The 25,871-nt window shown below is 35.7% G+C and overlaps 1 protein-coding gene across 1 annotated transcript in view; it reads right to left on the bottom strand.

Annotated features, from left to right (window-relative positions):
- Positions 1-25,871, bottom strand: part of ADAMTS6 (ADAM metallopeptidase with thrombospondin type 1 motif 6) — a 135,369-nt gene that overhangs the window by 61,982 nt on the left and 47,516 nt on the right. The window contains exons 7-9 of the mRNA XM_054284174.1: positions 22,987-23,030; positions 19,416-19,521; positions 6,485-6,631 (exon numbers count right to left, since the gene is read on the bottom strand). Coding sequence (XP_054140149.1) covers positions 6,485-6,631; positions 19,416-19,521; positions 22,987-23,030 — 297 coding nt within the window. The remainder of the gene's footprint in view (positions 1-6,484; positions 6,632-19,415; positions 19,522-22,986; positions 23,031-25,871) is intronic.

Here is a 25,871-nt window from a genome sequence, read left to right as displayed (position 1 = left end):
ATTTCTACTTATAATTGCTTTTATGCTATGTGATTTTATCTTCTACTTTATCAGGTATTATATACACCAAGTCAAAAAATCTACAGGATATCCCTGCAGAGCATTTGCATTTTTGAACATGGTGTGGATAAATCTTTAATGTCTACAACAGAAATAAGATGATCTCGAACTGACCATTACATTCTATTACTCTACAAGGTACTAATAGTACTCACAGTTTTTCTCATTTTCCTAACTTTAGGTTAATTTTGTGAAGTTTTATGGGACATACTGGGACTTGTTTCAATTACAAAATAGCTAAGCTTGATGTCATTTCAGCCCAGTATTCCAGTGTAGTATCTCCAGAGATCATTTTAAAACACTCTACAATGTAATTTAAACTTTTTTTTTTGTATTTTAATATCACATGACAGCAAATTACTCTTCTGTTTGAAAGGATAACAAGGATACTAGAACATTCTAGGAAAGCTTAAGATTTCAGGCTGTGATCACTACTAACTGATCAACCACATTAATATCAACCAGGGATTAAATATTTACAGACTGAATACAAAACTCAGGATCACCACCTCAGCACAGATATCACAGTTGCATTCAAGACCAATAAAGAGAAAAAGCAAAAATCATGGATGTAGATCTCTCAGGGTTTATGTTCCTATTACAGTATCTATTCCCAAATATTCCTACTTACATAGTATAACCCAACTCCTTCAATGGCTGAATAAAATATCCCAGAACACTGGCTCTGAAAATTGGTTTTGAATGTCACCCAATGACTTCATTCATAATAATTATGTGGACTATAATGCAAGCTACACTTAATGATCACAAATTAAATGTAATATTTGTGAATATTTGTGAATACCTGTTATAGCTAAACAATCATACACATAAATACGTAAACTGCTATCATACATAATGTTTTATTTCATTCTGATCCCAAATTAGTAATAAAATATGAAAAAAGCAATAGTAAAAATTATTAACAAAAACAGAGAGCATTTTTACATATACATACCATTAATTATTTACATGCCAATATATCTGACTCCAAACAGAATCCTTACTTCATATTTATAAGTATAAATTGATCTCTTAGAAGCACTAGGTTACAGTTCTCTACAGGTTACAAAAGCTGCTTTACTTGACATTAATGGGTCAACTCTGCACATTGCTCAGTAGTCTACAGATCTAGGCATAAATATTTGTAGAATCTGGACATAAGTAACAGATTGAGATTTGGGTTTGGTGTACTTTCAATTAAATCAAGCCAAACGCAATTACTAAATAAAAACTTTCTTGAATGTTACGGAAATTCAGATTTACCTCTCACTCTTCAGATAAAATCTACTTCTTTCCATTCTTTTATGCCAAGGTTGGCTCTGTCTTAGTATCTATTTCATACAAAAGATTCTGCAATTTTGCACAATCTTTTCATCACACTCAATGTTCCTTGGAGCTCCTTTGCTTGGAGGTAGTAATTTGCTGTTTCTTTAATGCATACTATCCCCCGTGCTTTCCTGTGTTCCAAAGCTAAATTTTATTCATTGGAATATCCAGCAGCTGTACAAGGAAAAATCTATTTGTTCATCTATCATAATCATCCTCCTACCAAAATCCCATTTTAAGAGCTCATGAGATACTAACATATAAAATACTGGACCAATCAATTATTTCATCAGATATTCTACAAATAAGTTAATGGAAATCTGAGGCTGATTCTGCCCTTTACAATTTCCTTATATTTAAATAAATCAAAAGGCAGACAAAAAGTAATACTTGCAAAGTCAACACTCAAGGCCATACTGCTATCCCATAATTACAGAAACTCTTAGATCTTTTTATCAACTAAAGAGTCTTTTAAGTAAAACATAAGACTTTCAAAGTTTCAGAAATCTATACCAAAAGAGGGTGCATTTTTTTTATTTCATTGCCTGTTAGTAAAAAATTATTTAAATCTTAGTATAATTTAAAGAAAATAAGCAAATTATAATCCAAAATATAGGTCAACACATGCAAATTTTGTCCACTGATTTGTAGAAAGAGATATTAAATTCTTATAAGACTGATCTGATCTCATCTTTCAAAGCTATTCTTGGTTTATACTTTTTTTCAGAAGTTACTTTACATTTCTGGAGTATGAGGGAACTGGCCAGTGTGCCATAGATAATATAAGAGGTATATGTAGACATATCCTATATTTACCTTGCATATCCACTTGTACATTTAAGATTCTTGGGCAGATGATATTTGGACCAGACCACTGTATGATGGCTTTTTTTCTTTCCCTATATTGTCTGCATGGGCTTGCTTGGGCCAAGATAGTTTTGGCTCCCTTCCAAAGTTAGAAAGTTGTAGTCTAAGATCTAAATCTTGCCGTATGGCAATCATAGAGTGTCTCCAAGAATTTCCTGTGATAGATCTTAATGAAATAATTTAATATTCTTGGTTCTCCTTTATCTTCAAAAGACAATCCTGCCTTTGAAAGACAGAGCTGGCCATCTTGCTTCTCTTAACTCCTCTCCTATTACTGGACAAGAAAAACAAACTATGATTCCAGAAATCACACAGTTTTTTTATAACAAAATGTAGAAGTTATATACACACACACACATGTTAAACAGAATTAAATTCATACTAATTATTTTTCAGCCACTAAAATTTCAGGCTTGGTTCTTTTCTCCTATGAATAGATATTACAGATTTCTACTCATTTCACAGAAATCTCTGTCCCCTGAGACTGCCCTCCGAGCCTCCAATTCTCAGACAGTACTACAGTAATTAGTTCCATATAATGTTAGTGAAATTAAAGCCATTGCAAAGCACTTATGAACAATTCAGTTGATAAACTGAATTATGTCAATCTTTCACTGTACCTAAAAGCTTGACAGACAACAGCTATTTTAAGCTTGGCAGACAAGAGTTTTTATGTGCTTCAACGAATGTTTTATCCAGAAAAAAAGTATTCTCTTTCGCCATTTCAGTATCTGTGCTGGTTGATCATCCTTGCTGAGAGTTTTGGTAGACCTATTAGCATTACAAGTTTGTTTTGTCTTATGTCAGCCTTTGTGCCATATTCATCCTTTTTCCAGCACTTCTGAAAAATAATTTGCTTTCCCAACTACTATCTGACCAAACCCTCCAGGTGATACTTCATGGCTACTACTCAGTGTAAAACTGCTGTAGCAAGCGGTGACCTGAGCTGGTAACTAGTAAATTCACATTAGCCTTCCTTACCATAAAATACTGTGAATGTGTAATGAAATTCTATCAAAACTCATTCCAGTTGCATTAACATGGTACCATGACAGTATGGCCCAAACGTGGGCAAAGGTACAAAGATATACACTTGAAAGGTCTCACAGACCTGGCTTCTGCTTGGTCATCTGCATTTAATACCCTCAAGTCCTACCTGTCTTGTTACACACAGCTAAATGAATTCCCAACCAGCTTGGCCCCTAAAGATCTAAATCAGCATTTTTCTCACCCGTTGCTAAGTCATCAAGAAAAATTAAGGGAAAAATTATTTTTTTTTCTGTGAGGATGCAGACTCTTCTAAAAGCAATCACAGATATGTTGCCACATGAAACTTGCTATTATTTTTTTGATTCTTGCTAACTGTTTACTACCTGCAACTGAAATATAGCTGCTCTCAGAGCTGCTCTGTCTTAATGAAAGGTGTGAATGGGTAAAAAGAGATTTTGGGTTCTGGCAGTTGTCCTGAAGGTATGTTTTACTCTAACAGATGCCTGTTGTCATTGAGATTGTATAAAATCTGGTGAGTAAACTAGAAACTAGAGAAACAAAGTACAGTTTTAGAGATTATCTACCTTATGAAATAATAAATCAAATATTTTAAGGAAAAAACTATCAATTCATTTATAGGATATTAGATCCACAAACAAGAATAAGCACAGATTTATAATGAATAGATCATGTTTGAGAAATCTGACATTTTTGAAAACAGATTCCAGGACTAGTAGATGAAAGAAAAGTTATATTAAAGTTATATATAACACTGTATTCTATACAATAGAAAAATCTACAAAAATTGTGATGTGTAACATTATATGTGTCCAAGGTGGCTATGAAAAAAATAGCATCTTTATTCCAGGTTACAAAAATACAGCTGAAGTACTATGAAAAATAATTTATCATTGAATCTCCTATGCATAGGTTGTTGTTTTTCTCTAGTTCAAATATCACTTAGTAACTTCAGAAATTATTATTTTTGTGAAATTCATTTTTGGTAGTAATTTGAGTAGAGTTGCAAACACTGGCAATGATAGAGAAGTATCTCAAAAAACCTGAGGAGATTAGAACTATGGAACCAGGTTCAACAGAGTACTTCTGGCTTTATAGCAATACAACTACAATTTCACTGCCACCCCACAGATTTCAAAATTAAACATAAATCAACCTATGGAATGGAAAAGAATAATAGAGATGCTAACAGTAAATAATAAGCTAAATCAATTTAAAAAAACAGGGTAAAAATGCTCAAGATAAAAATGTTTTTAATTGGCACTAAAAATTCAAAAGACCACTGCATGCATCAGGCTAAAATTTGAAACTGTGCAGGAGCATTCTGAACAAATGTTCAGCTCTATTATATTTGCAGAATAACACACACACAGAATTTTATCATGTTCCTTTCCTTTAAATCCATAGATAAGAAATAACTTCTTCACTTTATGTTGAATTATGTCCTCATTAACAGTCAACTTATTGTCAGGACAATTATGGGATCAAAATTTAGTTTTTTGGTGAAAAGCAACAAATAGAAGTAAACGAGACAGAGAACAGCAGAAGTGTAACAATAAGAACAAGCTCCCAAATACCACAAAGAAATACCTGAACACTAAGCTTACAGTTAGAACTACAAAGCTGTGAAATAATCTTAGGAGATATATGAAAACCATATTCTTTTTCACAGTTAAAAAACCAGACTGCAATGATATTTTAGAAAGACTACTAATGGGAACAGCATTGAATTAACATAAGTAATTGGTAATTATAAAACAAAATAGCTATGTATATTTTTTTTTAAATAATGCTAGAGTTAAATTAATACATACATACATACATATATATATATATATATATATATATATATATATATATATATATATATATATATCCCCTTAGCAAGCAATTGAAATTTTATTGTGAGAAATCTGTACCACACATATATGGTAAAGATGATTTACTCATTTACAGCTTTAGTTTAGACTAAAATATTCATCTTAAACATGCCAGTATATGAAACTGTGTAGGTGCAAGGTTCAGAGGTGTGACAAAAAATGCCTTAAACCTATTACAGTAACTGATGAGAAATTTTCTTCCTCTGAATAGCACCAATACTTAAATGTTAGTGTCTGCCCACTGACTCTACAGAAGTTCAAGCACCTTGACAGCCCAAGTCAGTGATTCTCTGCATCCTGTGGGAAACTACATTTGAACAAACCTAAAGGCATGGGTCTAGATGAGTCCCTTCAGAAAAGATACAGAAGACAGCATCTTATTCTGAAGTTAGATCCCTAAAAGAACAGGAGATATTAATTTCTTAGTAGCCTCACGGTTAGACAATTGACTGGTTAAAGTCCCTCTCTTAAAATACAGAAAGTGTCTGAATTTCTGAACAACCTGTATTTCTAAAGGGCATGATTGCACTAATGACACTGAAGCTGCCAACTAACTGTTATTTGCTTCCAATAAAGACTATCTTTCAGCATCTAAACAAATCTGCTAAGAATCTGTTCTCAGTGAACTCGTGGTTATATGTACTTGTCTTCAAAATTTAAAACACAAAAAGGCTTCATTATGAATCATCAATAGATATAAATGTATATATTGATACATTTCTGTGAATGACATATTTTGATTGTCTGATTTTTTTCATATTGAAATTTCAGGTAGCAAACTACTTCTGGATAAAATCACCACAGAAGTAGAGATTTTCAGCATTTTAAGGTACTAATATAAAGATCTATGCCATCCTCTTCCATAATCTTTATATTCTCGCCCATAGTACCAAAGAACACTGATAGGTAAAAACCCACAAGATTGCATGAAAAATATCTGACAAATGAAATGCAAAACAGACAGGGCTATGACCATCTTCCTTTCATTAGATTCCCTCACATTATGTATGCTAACAAAACATGATCCATAGACAAATCCTGCCCTCTTTTATTTCCCACTCTCAGATTAATGAAGTAATGAGGTATGATCAGAACTTCAGAATCTTTTCAGAAGATTAAAAGCAGCGGAGAACTGTTAAGGTGGTGAATGGAGCAAAAGAAGCTTTTGCCATTACATTGAAATAATACCCTACAGAAATAAAGAGTTTTAAATGACTCACTGTATTTCTGTCTATTCATTATAAAAACGTAAACCATCAGAACAGGTAAGTATATTGCTACAACTGATCCCAAATGGTGTCAATTTTTTGAAAACTCATTTTTCTTGAGAGATTACTTACTCTAAAAAGCTGGTGATGTAATCCCGACTGCAAGCTGACCAGGAGAAAGGATTGGTGTTTGCTGTAATATGAGCTGCCATTAGCTTTGCTGCTTCATGACCTTTGGTCCCACAGGAATTGCCAATTCCATCATGATTCATACCAAAACTGCCCAAAAGAATAGGAGAGAAACAGCCCATTACTTTTCTACAGCATCATTTATAGCTTAAAACATAATGTCACCTTTACAGCAATCGCATTGGACCTAAAAGAACACAGTGCACGAGAACTCCTAAGTAGAGAGTCAGTTAAGTTCTGTTTAATTTATTCAGGTCTCATAATACAGCACAATGACATAACCCTCTTGCCTTTTATGGATTTTTGGAAGCATTTTATTGGTTTACTAAAGCTTTTAAAGAAAACATAACAGTATTATTGCAAGACAAATACAGAGCACTCAAGCCTTTATTTGGTATGGTACCTGGATATGGAATATTTATTACAGTGCAGACTCTTGGATTAGTAAAAAAGGACTAAGAATAGGTACTGTGGCTGTAACAATACACTATATATAGGCACAGTGCAATCAATGATAATTCAAGTAGAACATGGGTTTTGCAATTCCTAAGACTATCCTGTACAGACACTCCCTCTCTGTATCTAATCACAGAGGGACTTGAATCCCCCCTGTTAGAGTTGAATCCCCCCTGTTAGAGCTTTGCTTTGTCAAAGAAGGTCAAAATGAAGACAATTAAAAATCAGCAGAAAATAAAATAAGAAACCTCTGGATGGAACTTGGCCAAAAGAGATTTTCAGGAAAGAAATTAACTTTCAAGAAAAATTATGACCCTAGTAAAAAAATATCCTAAAGAATCCTTATTCTTGTTATTATAAAACTCTACATTCTTAGTCTTTGATCAACTTCCATTCAATCACTTGGAGAGAAAAATTTCTTCCCTCATTTCTTATTTTTTAAAATACTAAGCTTTATTCAAATTTACTCCTTCTCAAAAGCTTACAAAATCAGAGGGGCAGATAGTGAGAGACACAGGAACTTCCCTGATAATGAGACAGAGAAGTAATTAAAACAGTGCCAAAACTGAGATTCTGAACTCCCAGAATCATACAGAGAAGTCTGTCTTTGAAGTCTTCTGTATGCTAAAAGGACTGACTCTGATTTCTTACTCATCATTCAGGAAAACAAATGGATTGAGGCACTCAGTTTTGATTTTCTGTAAACATTTAGGGCTGATGCAAGAACATACAAGAAGTAGTAGCAAAGAAACTGACCTTTTTTCAGATGAAAATACCACTTCATACCAGCTCATGCCACTTTATTCACTGAAATCAGTGCAGTTGTGTTATATTAATCTGAACATATTGCTCCAGATTGTGGTATAATGCCCCAAGAGTTTAATGTTACCCTGAATTTCAATATACTGAATACTATTTCACCTCTTCAGATGATCATAACAACCTACAAGTGAAAGGTGTTGGCAACCATTTCTTCCAAAAAAAAAAGAACATCAGTGAAGGATGGATGATTCCTACAGGATCAGGAAGGACTTCATAATCAAAAATGCATGGCTGCCTCACCTATGTCCCTATGGAATAGATATTCTGCAGCAATGCCTGCATGTGTCTATCTCAGTTTGTGGTATCTCACAAATGCAGAAGCCATATACTGTATTATACACTGCAAAAGTCTAACTGACACCTTAGACTATTATATAATCAAATAAAGGGTGTCCCTTGCTTATAAAAATATAGCTTTAATCAATTCATCTGAGAAATGTACATAAAGCAATGAAACTTTCAGACCAGTGTTATTTCTTATGATCTTATCAAAATCCATTTGTATTAGGAGATGAAAGAATTTAGATGTCCTGTGCAACAAACTGAACCAGAATTTTACAATTAAAAACATGTTTTATTTACCTTTTCTCAGTGGCAATTATTTCCTAGAATTTACGGTACTTCAAACAGAAACACTCATTCTTCAAATGTCTCTGTACCATTTCTGAAAACAGAGAACCTTATTTTTTAATAATCTCCATAAATTACTCTTTTACAGAAACTATTTGGATGATTCTTATGTTCAGCTTATCTCTAGTTAGTGTATTCCATTTGTTAAAAATCTTACAGACTTCAGTTCTCTGGGAAATGAAATTTTTATCTTTTGGGTGTATAAGTAAAAGAACAAACTTCATAGTTTAACAATCTTCCTTCTACCTGCTCTGCTTGTGAAAAAGACAATGTTGGTGACAGTGGCAGTGATATGCCTGATAAAAAGCATGTCTGTGAATGGAAATCATAATTTCTGATGCACATGGGAACTCAATCAATGCCTTTCCAATGAGCTTTACAAATATTCATTCTCCTAAATCATCCATCCCTTTCCAAGAAGGCTTTTCTACTTGTCCTTGCTTCTGAATGTAAGGGGAATGTGATCATGAGGTGCAGGTAACTTTTTCTGATGTTTGCAGAAGGGTTTTACAATTACTGTCATCATTTCCAAAGATGGTAGTGGCAGCATGCCATTACAGTCCAGTAACTTGCTCTCCTGTGGGCAGGATTGCAGATGGAAACACATTTCTGACTAAATTACCAGTTTTATTTTCACCAGAACAAGCCGGTCATATTTGGCCATCATTACATTAAAACTATGTCTTTACAAAAGCATGCTTGCAATTGGATTGTCATGGAAAGGTAGGCAAGAAAGTAAGGAGCATAAAATATTCTTTGTGGAGCCATTGTTATAATTTGCCTACCTTTTTCAATCTCACTAAAAAGACACAGACTTCTTCCTTTCATTGGCTTAAAAAGCCTGCCTAAAACTACCAGTATAATTTTGCAAGAACAGCCAGATGGGTGAGCAGAAACTGAAATCTCCTCAGCTGACACAGAAGTCATTCTATGAAGTTATCTTTCCACCTGCCGTGTCAAGGTAGGATGCTTAACACAGAAGCTCTTGCATTTTCATGCATTAATGCTCCTCATTTCCAAGAGAGCACTTACAACACATTAAAGAATTGTGCAAAATAGGAACACTTAAGAATTTTAAAATTATAACTAAAACTCTCCTGCAAATTATCTCTAGTTTGTATGTTTCTTAAAAAATTCTAAAACAGCACATCCTAGCAGTGCTCAATGCCTTGTTTCACTTACTAACATCTGTAACGGAATAATTTTTTTCCTTTGGCAATATGTTTTACATTATATCTGAAAAAATTATCTGAGGGAATTATTTGTAATAAGCATCCAACTTACGATCCAACCCCAAAAATCACAGGGGAGATAACTAGTGTCAGCTGCATTGAATAAAAGGGCAATAGATAAGCAGAGGCCCTGGAGTCTAAGCAGAGGGAAGGATGTGAATATAAACTCCTTGTCTAACCTTCCTTAATCTTGCAAGAAAACCATCACTGTAGGTAGGTCCCTACAGTTTCATTTGGTTACTGACATGTTTGGTAGTTCTAAACAATGATGGTTATGGCTGCCAAAACACTTATTGCTGATACATATGAAATTACAGCAGTCATTTTTGTGAGACAGCCAGAACGCTTCTGTCCTTATGTATTACTCAGACACTTCAGATCCAGAAAAGACAGATCCACACTAATCTGAATGCATCTCCATATTCTTCACTGAGATCTATTTTGTATTCCATGCACTTTATTAGCCATGAAGTTACCTCAAAAATGATACTCAGGTGAAATGTTATTTCTCAACCAATTATCTCTGCTATCCAGCTGAAGTATTAATTATCTTCATATCAAACAATTTCCTAGCTTTCTTAGGGCTTGGAGGACTCAGAAAAGCACAGATTGTTTCATTTCTTTAAATACAATAGAGAACGTTAGGCTTTTTTGTTTCTTACCAATTCATGAGTTACATGAATTTGACCCTTCTTTTTTAAAGCAGTTTATGTTGCTCTGCCACTTAACAGCATTAGGAAGAAGAGTGCCAGACAGAACTGTGAGTCAGGTGAGGGAAAAAAGTTACAGGAACATAAGCAAGAGAAATACTGTAAAGTCAAGCACTGGATCTTCCTGTCCATTATCTGAAGCTGATTTACAGCTCCAAGAAATACATACCCTCACAACAAAGAATTGGCATCCTTCTCATAAGAGAAAGAAAAACAACTTACACCTAAAGAGGTTTGATGATACTAACCATCTGTACTAGGAGATGAACACACATGCTAAGAGTGAAATGGGCTATTTTCAAGTGAGTGTCTTGACCCTAGGTACATTGCAAGTAATTACTGCAGTGTCTCACGCTGACCTAACATTGATGGAGATTGATGTAAAGGATAGAGAGGAGTCATAAAGTCTATCAATGAAAAATACTTTAAAAGTTTCTGAAGTAAAGCTCTGCCACAGTGTGGGCATGCTTGTCAAGTATTCTTATATTTGACAGAAGACCTAAATAGTGAATCATAATATGCTTGGAGAAACTGAGTTTATTATATTAGAGCCCAAAATTTTCAAAAAATTTGTATTTAAGCAATTTGCCATTGTATTGTACTTATTTTCGTAATAGTTTAGAAAGTGTAATTTAAATCTATACATGTATTTCATATAGCTTAGAATGTCTATTTAGGGCCTACATTGAAAAATTAGAACTGTTAGCTTCCCTACTTCTGTAAATATAGGCATGGCTTTAAATATGCCTTTTCTTAGTGTCAGTAGAAAATACACGAGGGAAGAAAGGGAAAACTACCATGTTTCAACATTATTTTGTTCAGCAAAAGTGGGTGAATCTGAACATAAACTACTATTAAAGAATAGTAGAATTTTTTTCCCTACAATATCAGACCTATGAGCTACTTGGAACCAAGCACAATTTCTATGTGAACATGGTAATTTTATTAATTATTCTTGTGTCTACTAGGAGTGAAATATTTGTCAGTTTTTATGAGGTTATGGTAAATGTTGGAGACATTACATTCATCAGATTTTATGCCTTCCCAGTAAAAAAAGTAAGCACTTTTTCTTTACTCTTGTAAATATTTTCCCCATACTGTCTCTTAAAAGAGAATTTTCCTCTTCTCATGTAGCCCTCCATATAATTTTAGCCAATGTTATAAAAGTATTGGTTGTATCTACATAACAGCATGAAAATTAAAATTTACTGTTAAATGACATTACAAATGAAGGGAAAAATAATCAAAAAGTATTATTTTGAAAAATCAATTTTCTTAATTTTAGGATTCCAAACATTGATAGCATATATTGAAACTACCTAACACTGCATATTCCTGAAGGGAGGAATAAAGGTTAATTAGTTACTTCACTTTCTATTTCCATGTCTTAACATGGATTTTAACATTAACTACTGACTTCCTGCATTTGGACATCATTCTGAGGTTTGGAGTATCCCTAATGCTTTATTTTGAAGTAATGCAGAATTTTAAACTTGGGTGAAATATATTAGTGCCCTGAAAACTTAGGAAACAAACTAATTCAATAATAGAAGCTTTTAAAAAAGCATAGCTGCCATGAAATTCAACATAATTTTAGCACACTTCTATCATAATTTTTCCTACTTACTTCCTAAATATAGTTCTTCTCTTCAGTTATGGATGATGACCAAACACCCCAACAAAAAAAAATTTTTATAAAGGAGCATCATTTTGTATTAAATAACAAATGAGACTCTTAAAAGCACAGCATTTCTAAATTACTAAAAAACAATGCAATTCATTCAGAAACCTGAACTTTCTTACAGGGAAATGACAGACTTCTGTGAGACTGTTACAAAAAAGCAGAGCACAAACTTCTCCTGGATTACACTGCCATAGCTTCAGAGCCTTCATGGCACAACAGTAACATCAAGTAAGGCTTGTATGCTACACAAAGCCAATAATGCAAATTCATCAGGTCTTTAGGCTGTAGGCCAAAGTGGAAAGTATTTGCTCCAATCAGGAAGCAAACTTTTGAGATCAGATGTCCTTTGGAAATTCAAGATGCCCTGAAGGTTACGATAACCTTCCACTTCATCCCCATTTATTCTTGCACTTTTGTTAAGACCTGTGAAGTGCTACAATGTTCAGTTTCCTTGAAAAAAATGCTTTGATGTTAGAAAAATTATTTTAGTATTACAAATTCTGAACTTCAAATAGTATTTCAGATATGCAGAGAAAGACTTTTAAAGAATTTTTAAAGTCTTTTAGAAAGACTTTTAAATAGAAAGGTATTTTAAATATAAACATGTCACAGAATTGGGGGTTTTTGCCATTTGTTTATGACATTTTATTTTATTTGCATGTCACTAAATCTGAAGTCCCAAAGAAAACTTTTTAAAAACCTGCAACATTATAAAAGCAGGCATAAAACAGTGTTCCTTTAGCAACAAATGAAAGGGCAGGAGATGGAGGGTGGAGAGTGGAAATAATTATGTATGGTCTTATGTGGCTTGTGGACACATTTTGGTTATGGTTTTTGTTGGTTTTGTTTCATTGGAGTTTTTGTTTCTGTGGTTGGTTTGGTTTCATTTTGTTTCATATCATTTTGTTGGATTTTTGTTTTGATTTGGTTCAGGGTTTTTAAACTAAAAAAGATAGTTAAGCTGTCCCTAAAAATACACCACCATTTGAACTCCATCACTCTTAGACCTCTGGCAGGAATAAGCTTAATGCATTCTGTTTGCTGTTGAGGTGTTCATACACTGTAGATTTGAGAGAGACTGCTACAGTTAAAGACAGAAGACATCATCACCTGAGACAAAACAATGACACCTGCATCAACCAGAGAGGTATAGGAGGTGACGTTAGTACAATTCATTCTAGCTGTGTTTCAACTAGTTTTGAAAAAGTCATTATTAAGTTTGGTATATGTGTCTCTAGTACCTCTGAATGGAATATTTTCTTTCTAGTTGTCAAAAAAAGACACTCCTTGACATGCATTTCTTCTAGAAAACCTCTCAGTGAAAGTTACTTTCACTAAAATGCAAGTCTTGTAATGCAGCTGAGGTTTGACTAATAGCAGTGAGTTGACCTTGGCTGAATGCCAGGTGCCTGCCCCTCTCTTCCTCAACTGGACAGGACAGAGAAAATATCAGGAAAGGTTTGTGGGTTGAAATAGGGACAGGAAGAGACTGCTCATCAATTACGATCATGGGCAAAACAGATATAACTTGCAGAATTCAGCTTGATTTTATTACCAATCAAATCAGAGTAGGAGTATGAAAAATAAATCTTAAAACAACTTTCCCCCATCCATCCCTTCTTCCCAGCCCCAAATTTACTCCTGAATGGAGAATGGGCGTTAGTCATTACACATCACTGCTGCTCCTTTTGCTTCACACTGTTCCCTTCTCCAGCATGGAGTCCCACTCACCCACTGTAGACAGTTCTCTACTAAATTCTTAAACATGAGGCCTTCCTATGGGCTGCAGTCCCTCATGAACTGCTCCAGTGTGGCTCCTGTCCTCCAGGCACAGCCAGCTCCTGTGTGGGTCCCCCATGGTGTCACAGGTCCTACCAGCATGGGCTCCTCTCTCCACAGGGTCACAAGTCCTGCCAAGGACCCTGCTGCAGCACAGGCCTCCCACAGGGTCACAGCCTCCCTTCAGGCATCCACCTGCCCCAACAGAGTGCTCTCCATGGGCTGCAGGTGGATCTCTGCTTCCCTGTGCTCCTCCATGGCTGCAGGGGCACAGCTGCCTCACCATGGTCTGCACCAGGGGAATCTCAGCTCTGGTGCCTTCTCACTGACCTTGCTGTCTGCAGATTTGTTTATGACACATATTGTCTCTCATTTTTTCTGGCTGCTGTTGTATAGCAATTTTCCTGCCCCTTTCCTAAAATGTGTTATCCCAGAAGCCCTACCACTGTCACTGATGGGCCCACTGTCCTACCACTGTGACTCCATCCTGGAGTCTCTTGGCATTGTCTCTGTGGGACATGGAGGAAGCTTGTGGCAGCTTCTCACAAAAGACATCCTTGTAGCCTGCCTGCTGCTAAAACCTGGCCATGCAAACCCAATGCACTGCTCAGACAGGAAGCTCACTGGTCACTGAAGAATGAGGTACAGAGAAGCACCTCCTAAAAGTACCACCAGATTACAAGTTTTACTCCAGCACTGAAAACCATCCTCCTCATATAGAAGGAGAGGTATTCATAATATTTTTCATTTTGCATACAGGCTGAAAAGAGACTTTGAAAAGTGCTAGAACTGCAGTCACACTTTAGCTGTATGAACTAATTTAGAACTAAATGTGTGCTTGAAAGTATTGCTGCTCTTCGTTTTGAAGACAATTTAGTCAATCGGACTACATGTTCTTATTATTTCTCACATTTTTTGTCGAATTGTCAAATTTAAAGTTATTACGTCATCTATAAGTCAAGACAATTCCAACTTTTCTGAAACTGTTTTAGCTACCAATCTTATCTACCAGCTCCTTTCCTACAGCCCTCAATGGTTGTCTGTCATTAGTAAATTATTTTCTTACTCCAAGTTTTATGGGCAACTTTCTATCCTAAACCTAGTCCACTATCCTCATATTTTGACACTTCCTTTGTTAACCCATTTTTATTCTGTTTATTCTCTCTCATTCTGTTTTTCACTTTCAAAATCTCAGCCAATTCCTCCACAAAACTGCAACAGTGAATGGTAAAATACCTTTCTTTTCCTGATACACCTCTTCCAGTGGAATCTGGAATTCCTTACCAGTTTAACTAAGTATGCTTTACAGCATGCACACGACAAGCTAGACATTTTAGAATGTACCCAAATATAAAAGTATAGAGCAGAAGGCCACCTAAGCCACCTTCCTAAGATTTCCTCTCTTCACCAACAGAAAAAGTCAAACTTTGACAATTTAGGGGATACACACTCAATTCTCACTCCTGGTACAAGCAGTTACTGTTTGTGATTTTTGCTTATCAGACATCTTAAGCATCTTTGGTGTGAAAGATATGATAGTAGGAAAGCAGACATTCTGTATGTCAAACACCAAAATTCAGTTTTCTAGAGAAATTGTTTTGAAGTCTAAAGGGCCAACTTTGAATTTTATCTAATTCACAGAATTACTAAGAGTAATACAAGGCTGTTCTCTGAATCATGGCTAGGGAGAAACAATCATAAAATGTTAGTTTCTCCATTGTTTATGCCCTCAAGAAAGAAACTATCACTGTGTACCACCACCTTCAATAAAAACAGCTGGTTATAAGCCTGAACTGCTCACACAGCTGAACAGTACCAAAACTGGGTTATATACATATGAACACTACAAGTGGTAGGGAATGGAAGCCAAACAAATTTTTTTTTAATAACTGTAACTATTTAACAGAAAGCATGACTGACTAATTACAATCAGACTACCAGTTCCTTTAAGGTTTCAAGAAGTACTTCCCTAGTATTCTTCAATCAAATTGAACTAATTTTAATCAATACAAGGTTAAAAGAGTTAAATTTAACACACTATGATATACAGGAATTCAGACTGAAGATCTAATGCCTTCTCATCAGAGTATTCAATAAAGTACTAACAACAAGTTGAGCCACTTCCTCAGGGAAGCTTATAAATCGAATTTTGGAGAAACTGTGGATAATCTATCCAAAAAACTGTATTATCATAATTGTTCTCTTTGAATCACTAAACATTTTGATCTTCAATTCAAAAGTTTTTTTAAAAACTTGGTATTCCATAGCAAATATACAATTAATAAAAACATTATCTTTCAAAGTGCAATTGTCCCAATCTGAGCTAATTAGGAAGCTATCCAGAAAAGCATTTCTCCATAAAAATTAAAAGACTGATAGTCTGATTATAATGTTCAGTCATACCTTCTATTAAATATTTATGGGGGGAGGGGGGCATGAATTTCTTTTTGCTTACTTTTTGTTCCTCACTACTTGTACATTTTTTTATGTGTATATTCATCAATCATATGGATGAAGAGGTGAATGAAGGGCAGATGCCTGCTCAGCAAGTTCATTGAGGACGCAGAGCCGGAAGCAGTGGGCGATACTCCAGGGGGCCATGCAGCCCTTTAGAAGAACCTTGGCACATTGGAGACAGGGACAAAGAAGATGGAGGGATGGACATCTGAAATTCAGCAAGGGCAAGTGCAGGGTCCTGCAGCTGGGGAGGAACAACCCCAGGCACCAGCACAGGCTGGGGCTGCCCTGCTGGGGAGCAGCTCTGTGGAGAAGGACCTGGGGGTCCTGGTGGACAAGAAGCTCTTCATGAGCCAGCAGTGTGTCCTGGTGGCCAAGAAGGCCAATGGTATCCTGGGGGCATTGGGAAGAGCATTGCCAGCAGGTGGAGGGAGGTGATCCTGCCCCTCTACTCAGCCCTGCTGAGGCCTCACCTGGAGTGCTGTGTCCAGTTCTGGGCTCCTCAGGACAACAGAGACATGGAGGTCCTGGAGTGGGTCCAGCAGAGGGGTGTGAAGATAATTACAGGTCTGGAGCATCTCTCTTATGAAGAAAGGCTTAGAGGGAGCTGGGTCCCTTCAGCCTTTCTTCAGAGAAGAGATGACTCAGAGGGGACTTCATCAGCGCCTGTACATATAAAAATGGGAGGTACCAAGCCAGGCTCTTCTCAGAGATGCTGAGTGATAGGACAGAAACTGATGCCCAGGAAGTTTCGCCTGGACATGAGAAAGAGCTTCTTAATCATGCAGAGTGAGCACTGGAACAGATTACCCAGAGAGGTTGTGAAGCCTCCCTCATTGGAGATATTCAAGAACAATTTGGGTACCACCTGTGCCATGTGTTCTAGGATGACCCTGCTTGAGCAGGTAGATCGGACCAGATGAGCCACTGTGGTCCCTTCCATCCTGACCATTCTGTGATTCTGTGTAATTGAGCACTCTTTTGTTGTATGTTACGTAGTCAATGTAGATATGTCCTTAAAATGCTTCGATTTTTCACTTAACAAGGACCTCAATTTCCTATTCTAAGTCTGAAAGGGGGTATAGCTAAAGAAAAATGTTTACAAGGCTCTCAGAAACAATTCTTTTACTCACACATGCAAATAATGTCTAGTAGGTACTGGAAACTAGGAGATTGAGAGGAAAAACAACTTTGACATTTGTAGAGGCATTCAGTCACCACATGGATAGAATGACAGGTGATGTGGCTATCACAAATCATAAATTCGAAGATGTTTTACAAAAAAAACTTGTATAAAAGCTAAAGGAATATTATTTCTGCATTTTATCAAATTAGTATTTGACGTATAATGCCATCTCAAGAATTAGCTGGAAGCCTCAAAGAGCTGAGATTTCAGAATTTTAAAATACCTTATATACAAGGAGCCAAAAGATATGAAACACAGAAAAAACAATGATAAAAACATTCCTATGATCACAGAATATATGCTATCATTATATGTTGCTGCATATATTAAATACTTTTGTGTGGGAATATTATGTACAAAATATATACAAGTATCTCAGATAAAGATGCCAAGTGGATGGTGCCAGACTCTTCCCAGTGGTGCCCAGGAACAGGACAAGGAGCCAAAAACTAAAACACAAGAAGTTTCACTCAAGATAGTTCCTTCCAACCCTAGTAATTCTGTGATTCCATGAATATGTAGATGAATGAGATAGGAATTGGAATGAAAATACTTTATTGGAACATTGGGGGTTTCGTTATATATGTGACAAATTCATAGCAAGGTCACCTACACAAAACAAAATTTCATTTACAGGAATTTGAGAACTATTAATATTTAGTGATTGAAGGAGCTCTTGCTTCAAGAAGGAAGGCAGGTGGAGAGGGGAGGGAAGGGCAGGAAGGAAGTGGTGAAAGGAAGAGAAGTGGCAGGAGGGAGGGAGGGAGGGAGGGAGGAAGTGGCGGAAGGAAGTGGCGGAAGGAAGGAAGGAAGGAAGTGGTGGAAGGAAGTGGCGGAAGGAAGGAAGTGGCGGAAGGAAGTGGCAGAAGGGAGGAAGGGGAGGAAGGGGAGGAAGGGAGAAAGGGAGGAAGGGAGGGAGGAAGGGAGGAAGGAAGGAAGGGAGGGAGGAAGGGAGGAAGGGAGGAAGGAATTGCTTTTAAATTCCAAAACTCATCTACACTACATGTGTATGGGCCTTTTCATACATAATATAAATGAGAGCATAGTTGCCTGGTCATTATCAAATATAATAGGTGGGCTAAAAATAACTGTTTACTTCCAACTCCTTTTTTTGATCAGCAGAATGCTAGCTTTCATTTCAGTCCACACTGGAACTTTCAACAGTTCCATCCTCTAATGGGTGGAAAAGCATGTCAACCATAACTCTGTATTGTTCAACCCATGTACATAAAAAAGAAAACCTCGTGGAAAAGAAGGCGCCCAGTCTTTTTAGAATCATCACATGGTACTATGAGTGCTGCCTTTTGACAGAAGGCCTGAAATATTTCCCAACCAAACACTACTCAGATTTTATCAGTGTCATAACAACATACTCTTTAAAACTATATGCTAATACTTTAAATGTAACAAGTGATGCTGAGTTCTCTATGCCTGTTTTATACAAATCATGCTTGAGTGAAAGAGGACTTAAAGCATATGAATATTGACAACAGGATCAATGTTTCAATTACAGTAGTTTGACTTATAATAAAGACAAAATAAAAATAGAAAAAAAAAATCTACATTTTAACCACTTCTCTTTCATAAAGAAAGGCAAAAAAAAGTAATGGGGGAGAAAATATTTTCAAAGCCAAATATTTAAAAATATGAAACAGAGTAGGAAGGTTGTGCATCAAGTCTCAGAAGGACAGATTTAACTGGAATCTGAAATCAAAGGGTATATAATGAGTCTTCAGTTCTAAATTTAAAGCCCCTGGTAATACATACCAAATAGAATGAAATGCTACTCATGAATAACATATACAGAAACATGGAACATCAGAATAGATGATGATGCAGGAGAAAAAATTATATTGATTATTAACTAATATTAAAAAGGTGGTAAATTAAAATGTATTCTTATTTTAAACTCACTCACTTGTGACCAATCTCATGTGCAATGGTAAAAGCTGAACCTAGGCCAATATCTTCATTAATGCTGCAGCTCCTTTCAGGCTCACACATTCCAGCCACAGAGGCCAAGCCTGAATAAACAGAAGGAGACACAAAGGGTCATGCCAAGGTGTTTCAGTCTTAAAAGCCCTAGTTATAAATGCCTGGATTCTTTTTAATAACTTCTATGCACAGAAGGAGCAGTTGGCAAAAGGTTAACTTTCTAGTCATTTGCAAAATCACTGGGGGGAATTTCACTTTGCCGGCTAGACATTAATATTTTTTGAACTGCAGTCAGTGCTGGAAAATGTCTAGACTAGGGGTTAGATTTATAAATTTTACTTCTGGTAACTTGGGACCACCTAGTAACTTGAGCCAGGAGAGGGAATTCAAGAAAGCATTTCTATTTTAACATTCTTGTGCCTGAAGAAAGCAAAATGTATCCACATTATTTTTCTAAAGAAATCTGTTTAAGTTTAGTGGGTTCATAAAAACATAGAAGCAACTTTTTCAGCTATGAAAAACCTCACATGGTAAGTTAAAAAAATTAAAAAAACAAAACTGAATGCATCAGTGAAAAGAGAGGAGACATGTTAATAACAAGCAAGCATTTAAGCATGGAAGTCTTTTCCATTTATCACCCATTATCTTCTGGCATTAAAACCTTATTGTGTTACAAGGGCTTTTAAAAACTTTCTTCAGAGAGAGGACACCACTGGCACTTACTGACTATGGCTCTTTTGTATCTTACACATTTTGCAGCAACAGATTATTACAGAACATACTGCAGTCATAATTTAGTGCCATTAGAGAAAGCTTTAAACATCAGGTTTATTTAACATATTTCCCCCCTAGAATTTCTGATCTGAAAGAAGCAGCAAACCTTTCTTTAAGGAAGTTACCTGCTGACTTAACTACATTACCAAAAAAAAAAAAAAAAAAAAAAAAAAACACCAGAAACACCAGGAAAAATAATACTTTATAAATAAACTTTATAAAGAAAGAAAATCCAAACAACCCCAAATATAAGAATTTTAAAAATTGAAAAAGCTTAACTTTGGTTGAGAGATGAGGGGAATGGAACAGGGAGTGGGGAAGAGAGAAAGCAAACTATTTATATGAATAGGGACTTCAAATTATTCTATTTGGCCTAACAGTAAGGAAGTCATAATATGACAAGTGCTCCCTGTTGTGTCCACATTAGCAATTAATTTTAAGACATAGGAGTGGATCAGCACAGTGAAGCACAGAAGCTGGGGCTCTTCACATATCTTTGCATGCTGATTTGGCCATTCTGGACTAGCTGAATCCTGTAGGCAGAACATTACTACACATGTGACTCGAAGCTTCCTGAAGGGAAAAATTATTGCAGGGGTATCATGAGAACATACCCTATGGGCAATCTCAGGTTTCCTGTAGGCACACGTAGAGCATGTGGGGGGTATGTCTTCTATGTTTTCTCCCAAACAAATCTAGTTGGGACACAGCAAAACTCTGATAGCCAAATTGACATGGGCAAAAGCTGACAATGTGTGTCTGGAGAGTTTGCAGTGTAGAACATGCAAAAAATGCAATAATTATAGATCACCCATGGTGTTCAAATTGAAGAATTCTGAAGACAACATGGCAATACATATATATACAACTATCATGCTCCCCTGCAAAGTCCACCATATTTGAATGATAAAGTCCTCTCCATCTTCATGTCTTATAACTGAGGACTTGCTTCAGCAAATGAGAAACCGCAGTAAAATAACTCCATACCATGCTTGCAGAAATGACAGAGATCAAGCTAAGAACTCAGTCAGTGACTCAGACTTTAAAAGGACTTGTCCTTCATTGGAACCACAGACACACTGCACAGATGTCTGAGATATCTTCTAAGGGGTTCCATGAAAGGTTCCCTGCCTCAGGTGTCTGAAATAGGATACAGATGTTTACGCCACATGAAATCTCTTACTTCTGTCTTTTCCTAGAATATCAATTATTCAGGTTTCTTTTGACCTTCTGAGACCTCTCTGTGGCTTTTTTCACAGACTCCTTTATATATATGATTAACTTTAGTTATTGGATGTCAGTACAACTTAAGCATATCAAATGCCTTGCAAAAGAGGACTACAGGGCCTAGTGTCTTCTCCAATTCCATGCCTATAATGCAGAAAAATTGTCATGGTTTAGTTGCCAAGACCCCTATAACAGTAAGTTGGAACTGATACCATATGTGACTCTTATTTTTAATTTGTTTTTAATTAAACTTGTTTTATGAAATATTTGCCAAATCTATCCTCTGTTACACTGGATTCAAGTGAAGCAAAATTTGCCTTTATGTCAAAATCTGATAGGGTAAGAGTTAGTCCATTAATGATCTGTGTCAAGAGTAAAAATATCAAATAGTTCATGCATGAATGTATTCTCTTTCAACCTTTCTTTTTTAACACTTGCAAAGCCACTTCTAAGACATCATCTCTTCAGTTTCATGACCTCCAATGTCAAATAAAATCAATTACATTTGGAAATTCATCATCATGATTTGCCTTTTACTAAAGCATGCTGTGGCTTTTGTTATGTTTATAGCAGGCAAAAATTCTGGTACCTTTCCCCATGTAAACTACACTCCTTTGCCAGAAGCATCGTACTGACTTGTGAGAAACTTACAGAAAAAAATTAACATGGGTTAAGGCTATCAGTAATAGTGACATACAGTAATACAAGGAAAGACAAAGCAAATACAATCATGAATTCGGAATGAGATAAGTATTAATAATATGAAGTAGCTGAATTAGAATTTTGTCTTTCATCACCTTCAAGAAAGAGGTTTATGAAAGGATGCAAACTGAAAACAAAATCTAAACAAGTGTTATGTTAATCTTTGAATAATGTTCCCTTTATATGTTAGAGCACCATTGGAGGCCACAACCTATACTAACTATCTGTAGTTATTTATTGTAGTAAATAACTACTGGTGACATATTTAGGAATGGAGAGAACAATAGCTCTCCATCCTTAATCTAAGGTTGACGTGCACTTCTCCATTGTCAAAGCACTGTTTTAAGTAGTTTCAATGTTATTGTATTTTCTAGCACTGTACTTTTTTTTTCTAAGTCTGTGAAAGGAAAAACATGAAGCTGTACTTGCTGTGTACAGCACAGCAACAGTGTAAACCTCAGAGTCCATTCCTTTTGCAAGGTTTATGGGGTAGTTTTATCACCTTCCTGAGGATTTTTACTTCTGTTTTTTTTAACTAGATTATGGACACCAGTAAATGGAAGTAAACAGCAAGTTCTCTTCCGTAAGAAATAAAATTGAGTCATCTGCTAGGTTTTATCAGTTTTACAGCTGTCAGTGATGAAATACACAGCACCAGCTCATACAATTCAAACTCCCAGCAATGTATCAAATCCAAAATCCACCTAGATTATTTTTATTTTTCATGTTTATAAAACTGCAAAACTTTGAAAGTACAAACTTAAAAAGAGCTAATCAGTCAATAAACCAATAGTTAAATATAAAGCCAGGAAACAGCAAATATGAGCTGAAATTTCTCTTTATAATCTTACCCAGTGTTCCACAAGGCTTGTTTTTATAAGTGCAGATATCATATCTGTTAAGAAAAAAAAGTAGATAAAGCATGTCAGTGAATCAGGTTTGTAAGATACTTTGTATATTTATCACATATCTGTATCATAGTCCAAGTTGTCAGACCGCAATCAGTTTAATTATGTGCAGCCAGCTGGTGTCGGCCTTTTCTACACTCTGGTGTAAACCACAAGCTGCAGCACACTCACAGCCGCTGGCCTCAGGCCAGTGGGACACCTGCCAGCAAGAAAAAAATGGTTAAAGTGGATCTTTGTAATCACCAGCTCCATAAAGCAGTCTACCATTCTCTTATGAAGTTACAGCAGCATGGCTACAGACTGCGACTGATTCTTAAACCCTAAGTTTTACTTATCCAGCATAATTGGAAGCCTCCTATGGTCTCACACTTATCAACAAAACAATATTAAGTGCAAGTTGTACTACTTAGTCTTCGGTACTATTTAAAAAACTGAAGCCTTAAATATTATACCATTTTTTAAAAACATCTTATGAAATGTCATATAGTGCCGTTCTCATTACCCTTCCATAATTACAGTGTATCTTAAGAATACGTGCTAACAACATAAAATGAAAACCAATGCTGCAAAAAGCTAAAATATTTCCTTAAAGGAAAAGTTTCGTCATTGTAGATACAATCTGTGAAACACAGAAGCTAATGAGTTTTTGTGTAGTTAATATGTAAATATGTGGAGCTAGCAATGAAATTAAAATGTTTTCTGTGGCATAGTTTTTAAAATAGCAGTGGTCATGCAGTCAATTCATTAATTACACCTTCATATTTTAAATATGTAATCCTATAATATGGATAGTGATAAAAGTACAGTCCCACGATGCTATTTATTTTCAAAGTTTTAAACTGGCTTCCTTTATTTCTGAAGCGTACTATGCTTCAGAATAATTTCTACTCTTTAAAAAGCCAAATTAAAAAAAAAAAAATAAAATATACCATCTTTATGCTTTCATTTTAAACCCAAATAGTTACTAATTTTGGGCCACCAGACATTGTCTGTTAATACCATAAGGACTGCTATCACAAAGGAGTCTGATCACAAGATATATACCTTTCACTGCTAAAAGAGTTATGGTCTGTCTGCAAGCCAAATCCATGGACAAAATAACAAAGCTTAAAATTTGGAACAAATCCAGTAAACTCTCTATGCATGCAGACTGCTGTGACCACATGGAATTCCTTTGATTTTTAAAGGGTACTGAGTGTGGAGCAGTTTGTGGGATTAAGCCATAATTTTGAACTTAAATGTTCATGTGCATTAATTTCATCAAGGTGGTTCAAATGTGCACTGATTTCCTGTTTGCTGTCGGGAGGAGGGGAAGGTAACCAAATCAGCATTCTTATAGACAACATTCTTATAAAAAAGCATTCTTATTTCTCTTGAAATGTCCCTAAGTTCCAAGATGACACGGATTCAAGTAATAGAAGGATTTTTACTGAACATTTCCTGCCTTCTACATAATTAAGGAACCAAACTGATTCCTGTGCTCAGGAGAGTGTCTGAACCTAATCCTATTGAAGTTCAAGCAAAATCTGTTCCTCAGAGAAAGCAGATGGCTCAGTCTTGTTTACTGAGAAAAACCCTAACTAAATTCTTTAGAACATAGTTGAGAACTGAATGGAAAAAAGTCTCTGAAATACACAAGTTTTCTGCCTTTTAATATCCAATGGCAGTAAGGAAAAACAATTGAAGACATACATCCTTAGATAAAATGGATGCTTGAGAATAAAGCCAATTCCAGTCAACTCAAGTAAATTGTTGTCCCTGACTTCAGCAGAGCTCAAAACTTTCCTGATGTCTGAATCAAATTATTGTCCTACAGGAAAGAACCTGAAGTTACTCCTCACCTTAGACTGAGTTTCACAAAGAACTGTGACAGGAGAGAGTTATATAAATTAAGTCCCTTGCTTCTGTTATATTTTTGAAAAACAAAGACCACGGTATTCTTCAGTTTCTGCTGGGAACTGTGTGTTCTTCATTGTGCATAACCTAGCATTTTTAAGAAAATGTGATGATAATGAAACTTTAATTAGATAATAAAACTATGGAAAAGATAACTTTATTTTCCAATACACCAATTATTTCTGCAAGAACATACCTGGGTAGTAACATGTTCTAAATATGCCATCACTAAATATTCAAATTTTATAGACAATGATTAATTTCCTGTAAGGATATTCATACACTCTCCTAGCCCCCAGTTCAAGAACAAATTTTTTGAACTTTTGAAAAAGATTTCAGTCTAATGACTTACTTTATCTACATCATCTTCCAGCTCCATTTCTTCATCGTATTACTTTCATATGAATGGTTGTGATTTGTCTGAAAGCTCTCAGCATTCTTATGAACCAAACTGCTTGCTTCCTCATTTGCTTCTCTATATGATTTAAAAACAGACTAACTTATCTTTTTTTTTTGTTTTGACACCACTTCTTCCAACTTTATTTTGAACCTTCAAGGAATCCACTTAGTTCTCAGATATTGGGTTCCAAATGCAGAAGACTACAGATGTAACACTTGACAGCTAGTAATTTTAAGATAAGAAACCCCTGAAAATACAAATAATCAAGACTGCTCATGAGATTAGCTAGGTCTAGTTGCTATCGGAAATAAAAAAATAAAAAGGCAACCCACAAACAAACAAAATCAAACAAAAAGCCCACACTCAAAAAAGCAGCACAAAGATGCAGTTTAATCATCAGGAGCCTAGTAAATACTAAAGGAGCTAAAGAGACCCAAAAGGTAGAGTCTCAAGCAACAATTATCTCAACCAACCATTAAAGATTATGAAAACAGTCACAACTGTGACAACTGCAAAAATGTTGGTTCAATTC

Source organism: Melozone crissalis, unplaced genomic scaffold (genome assembly GCF_028551555.1).
Source record: "Melozone crissalis strain CALT ecotype California unplaced genomic scaffold, PUWL_Pcris_2 ptg000005l_1, whole genome shotgun sequence".
Lineage (NCBI taxonomy): Eukaryota > Metazoa > Chordata > Aves > Passeriformes > Passerellidae > Melozone > Melozone crissalis.
Note: the sequence above shows the minus strand (reverse complement) of the source record. Positions and strands in the feature narration are given on the sequence as shown.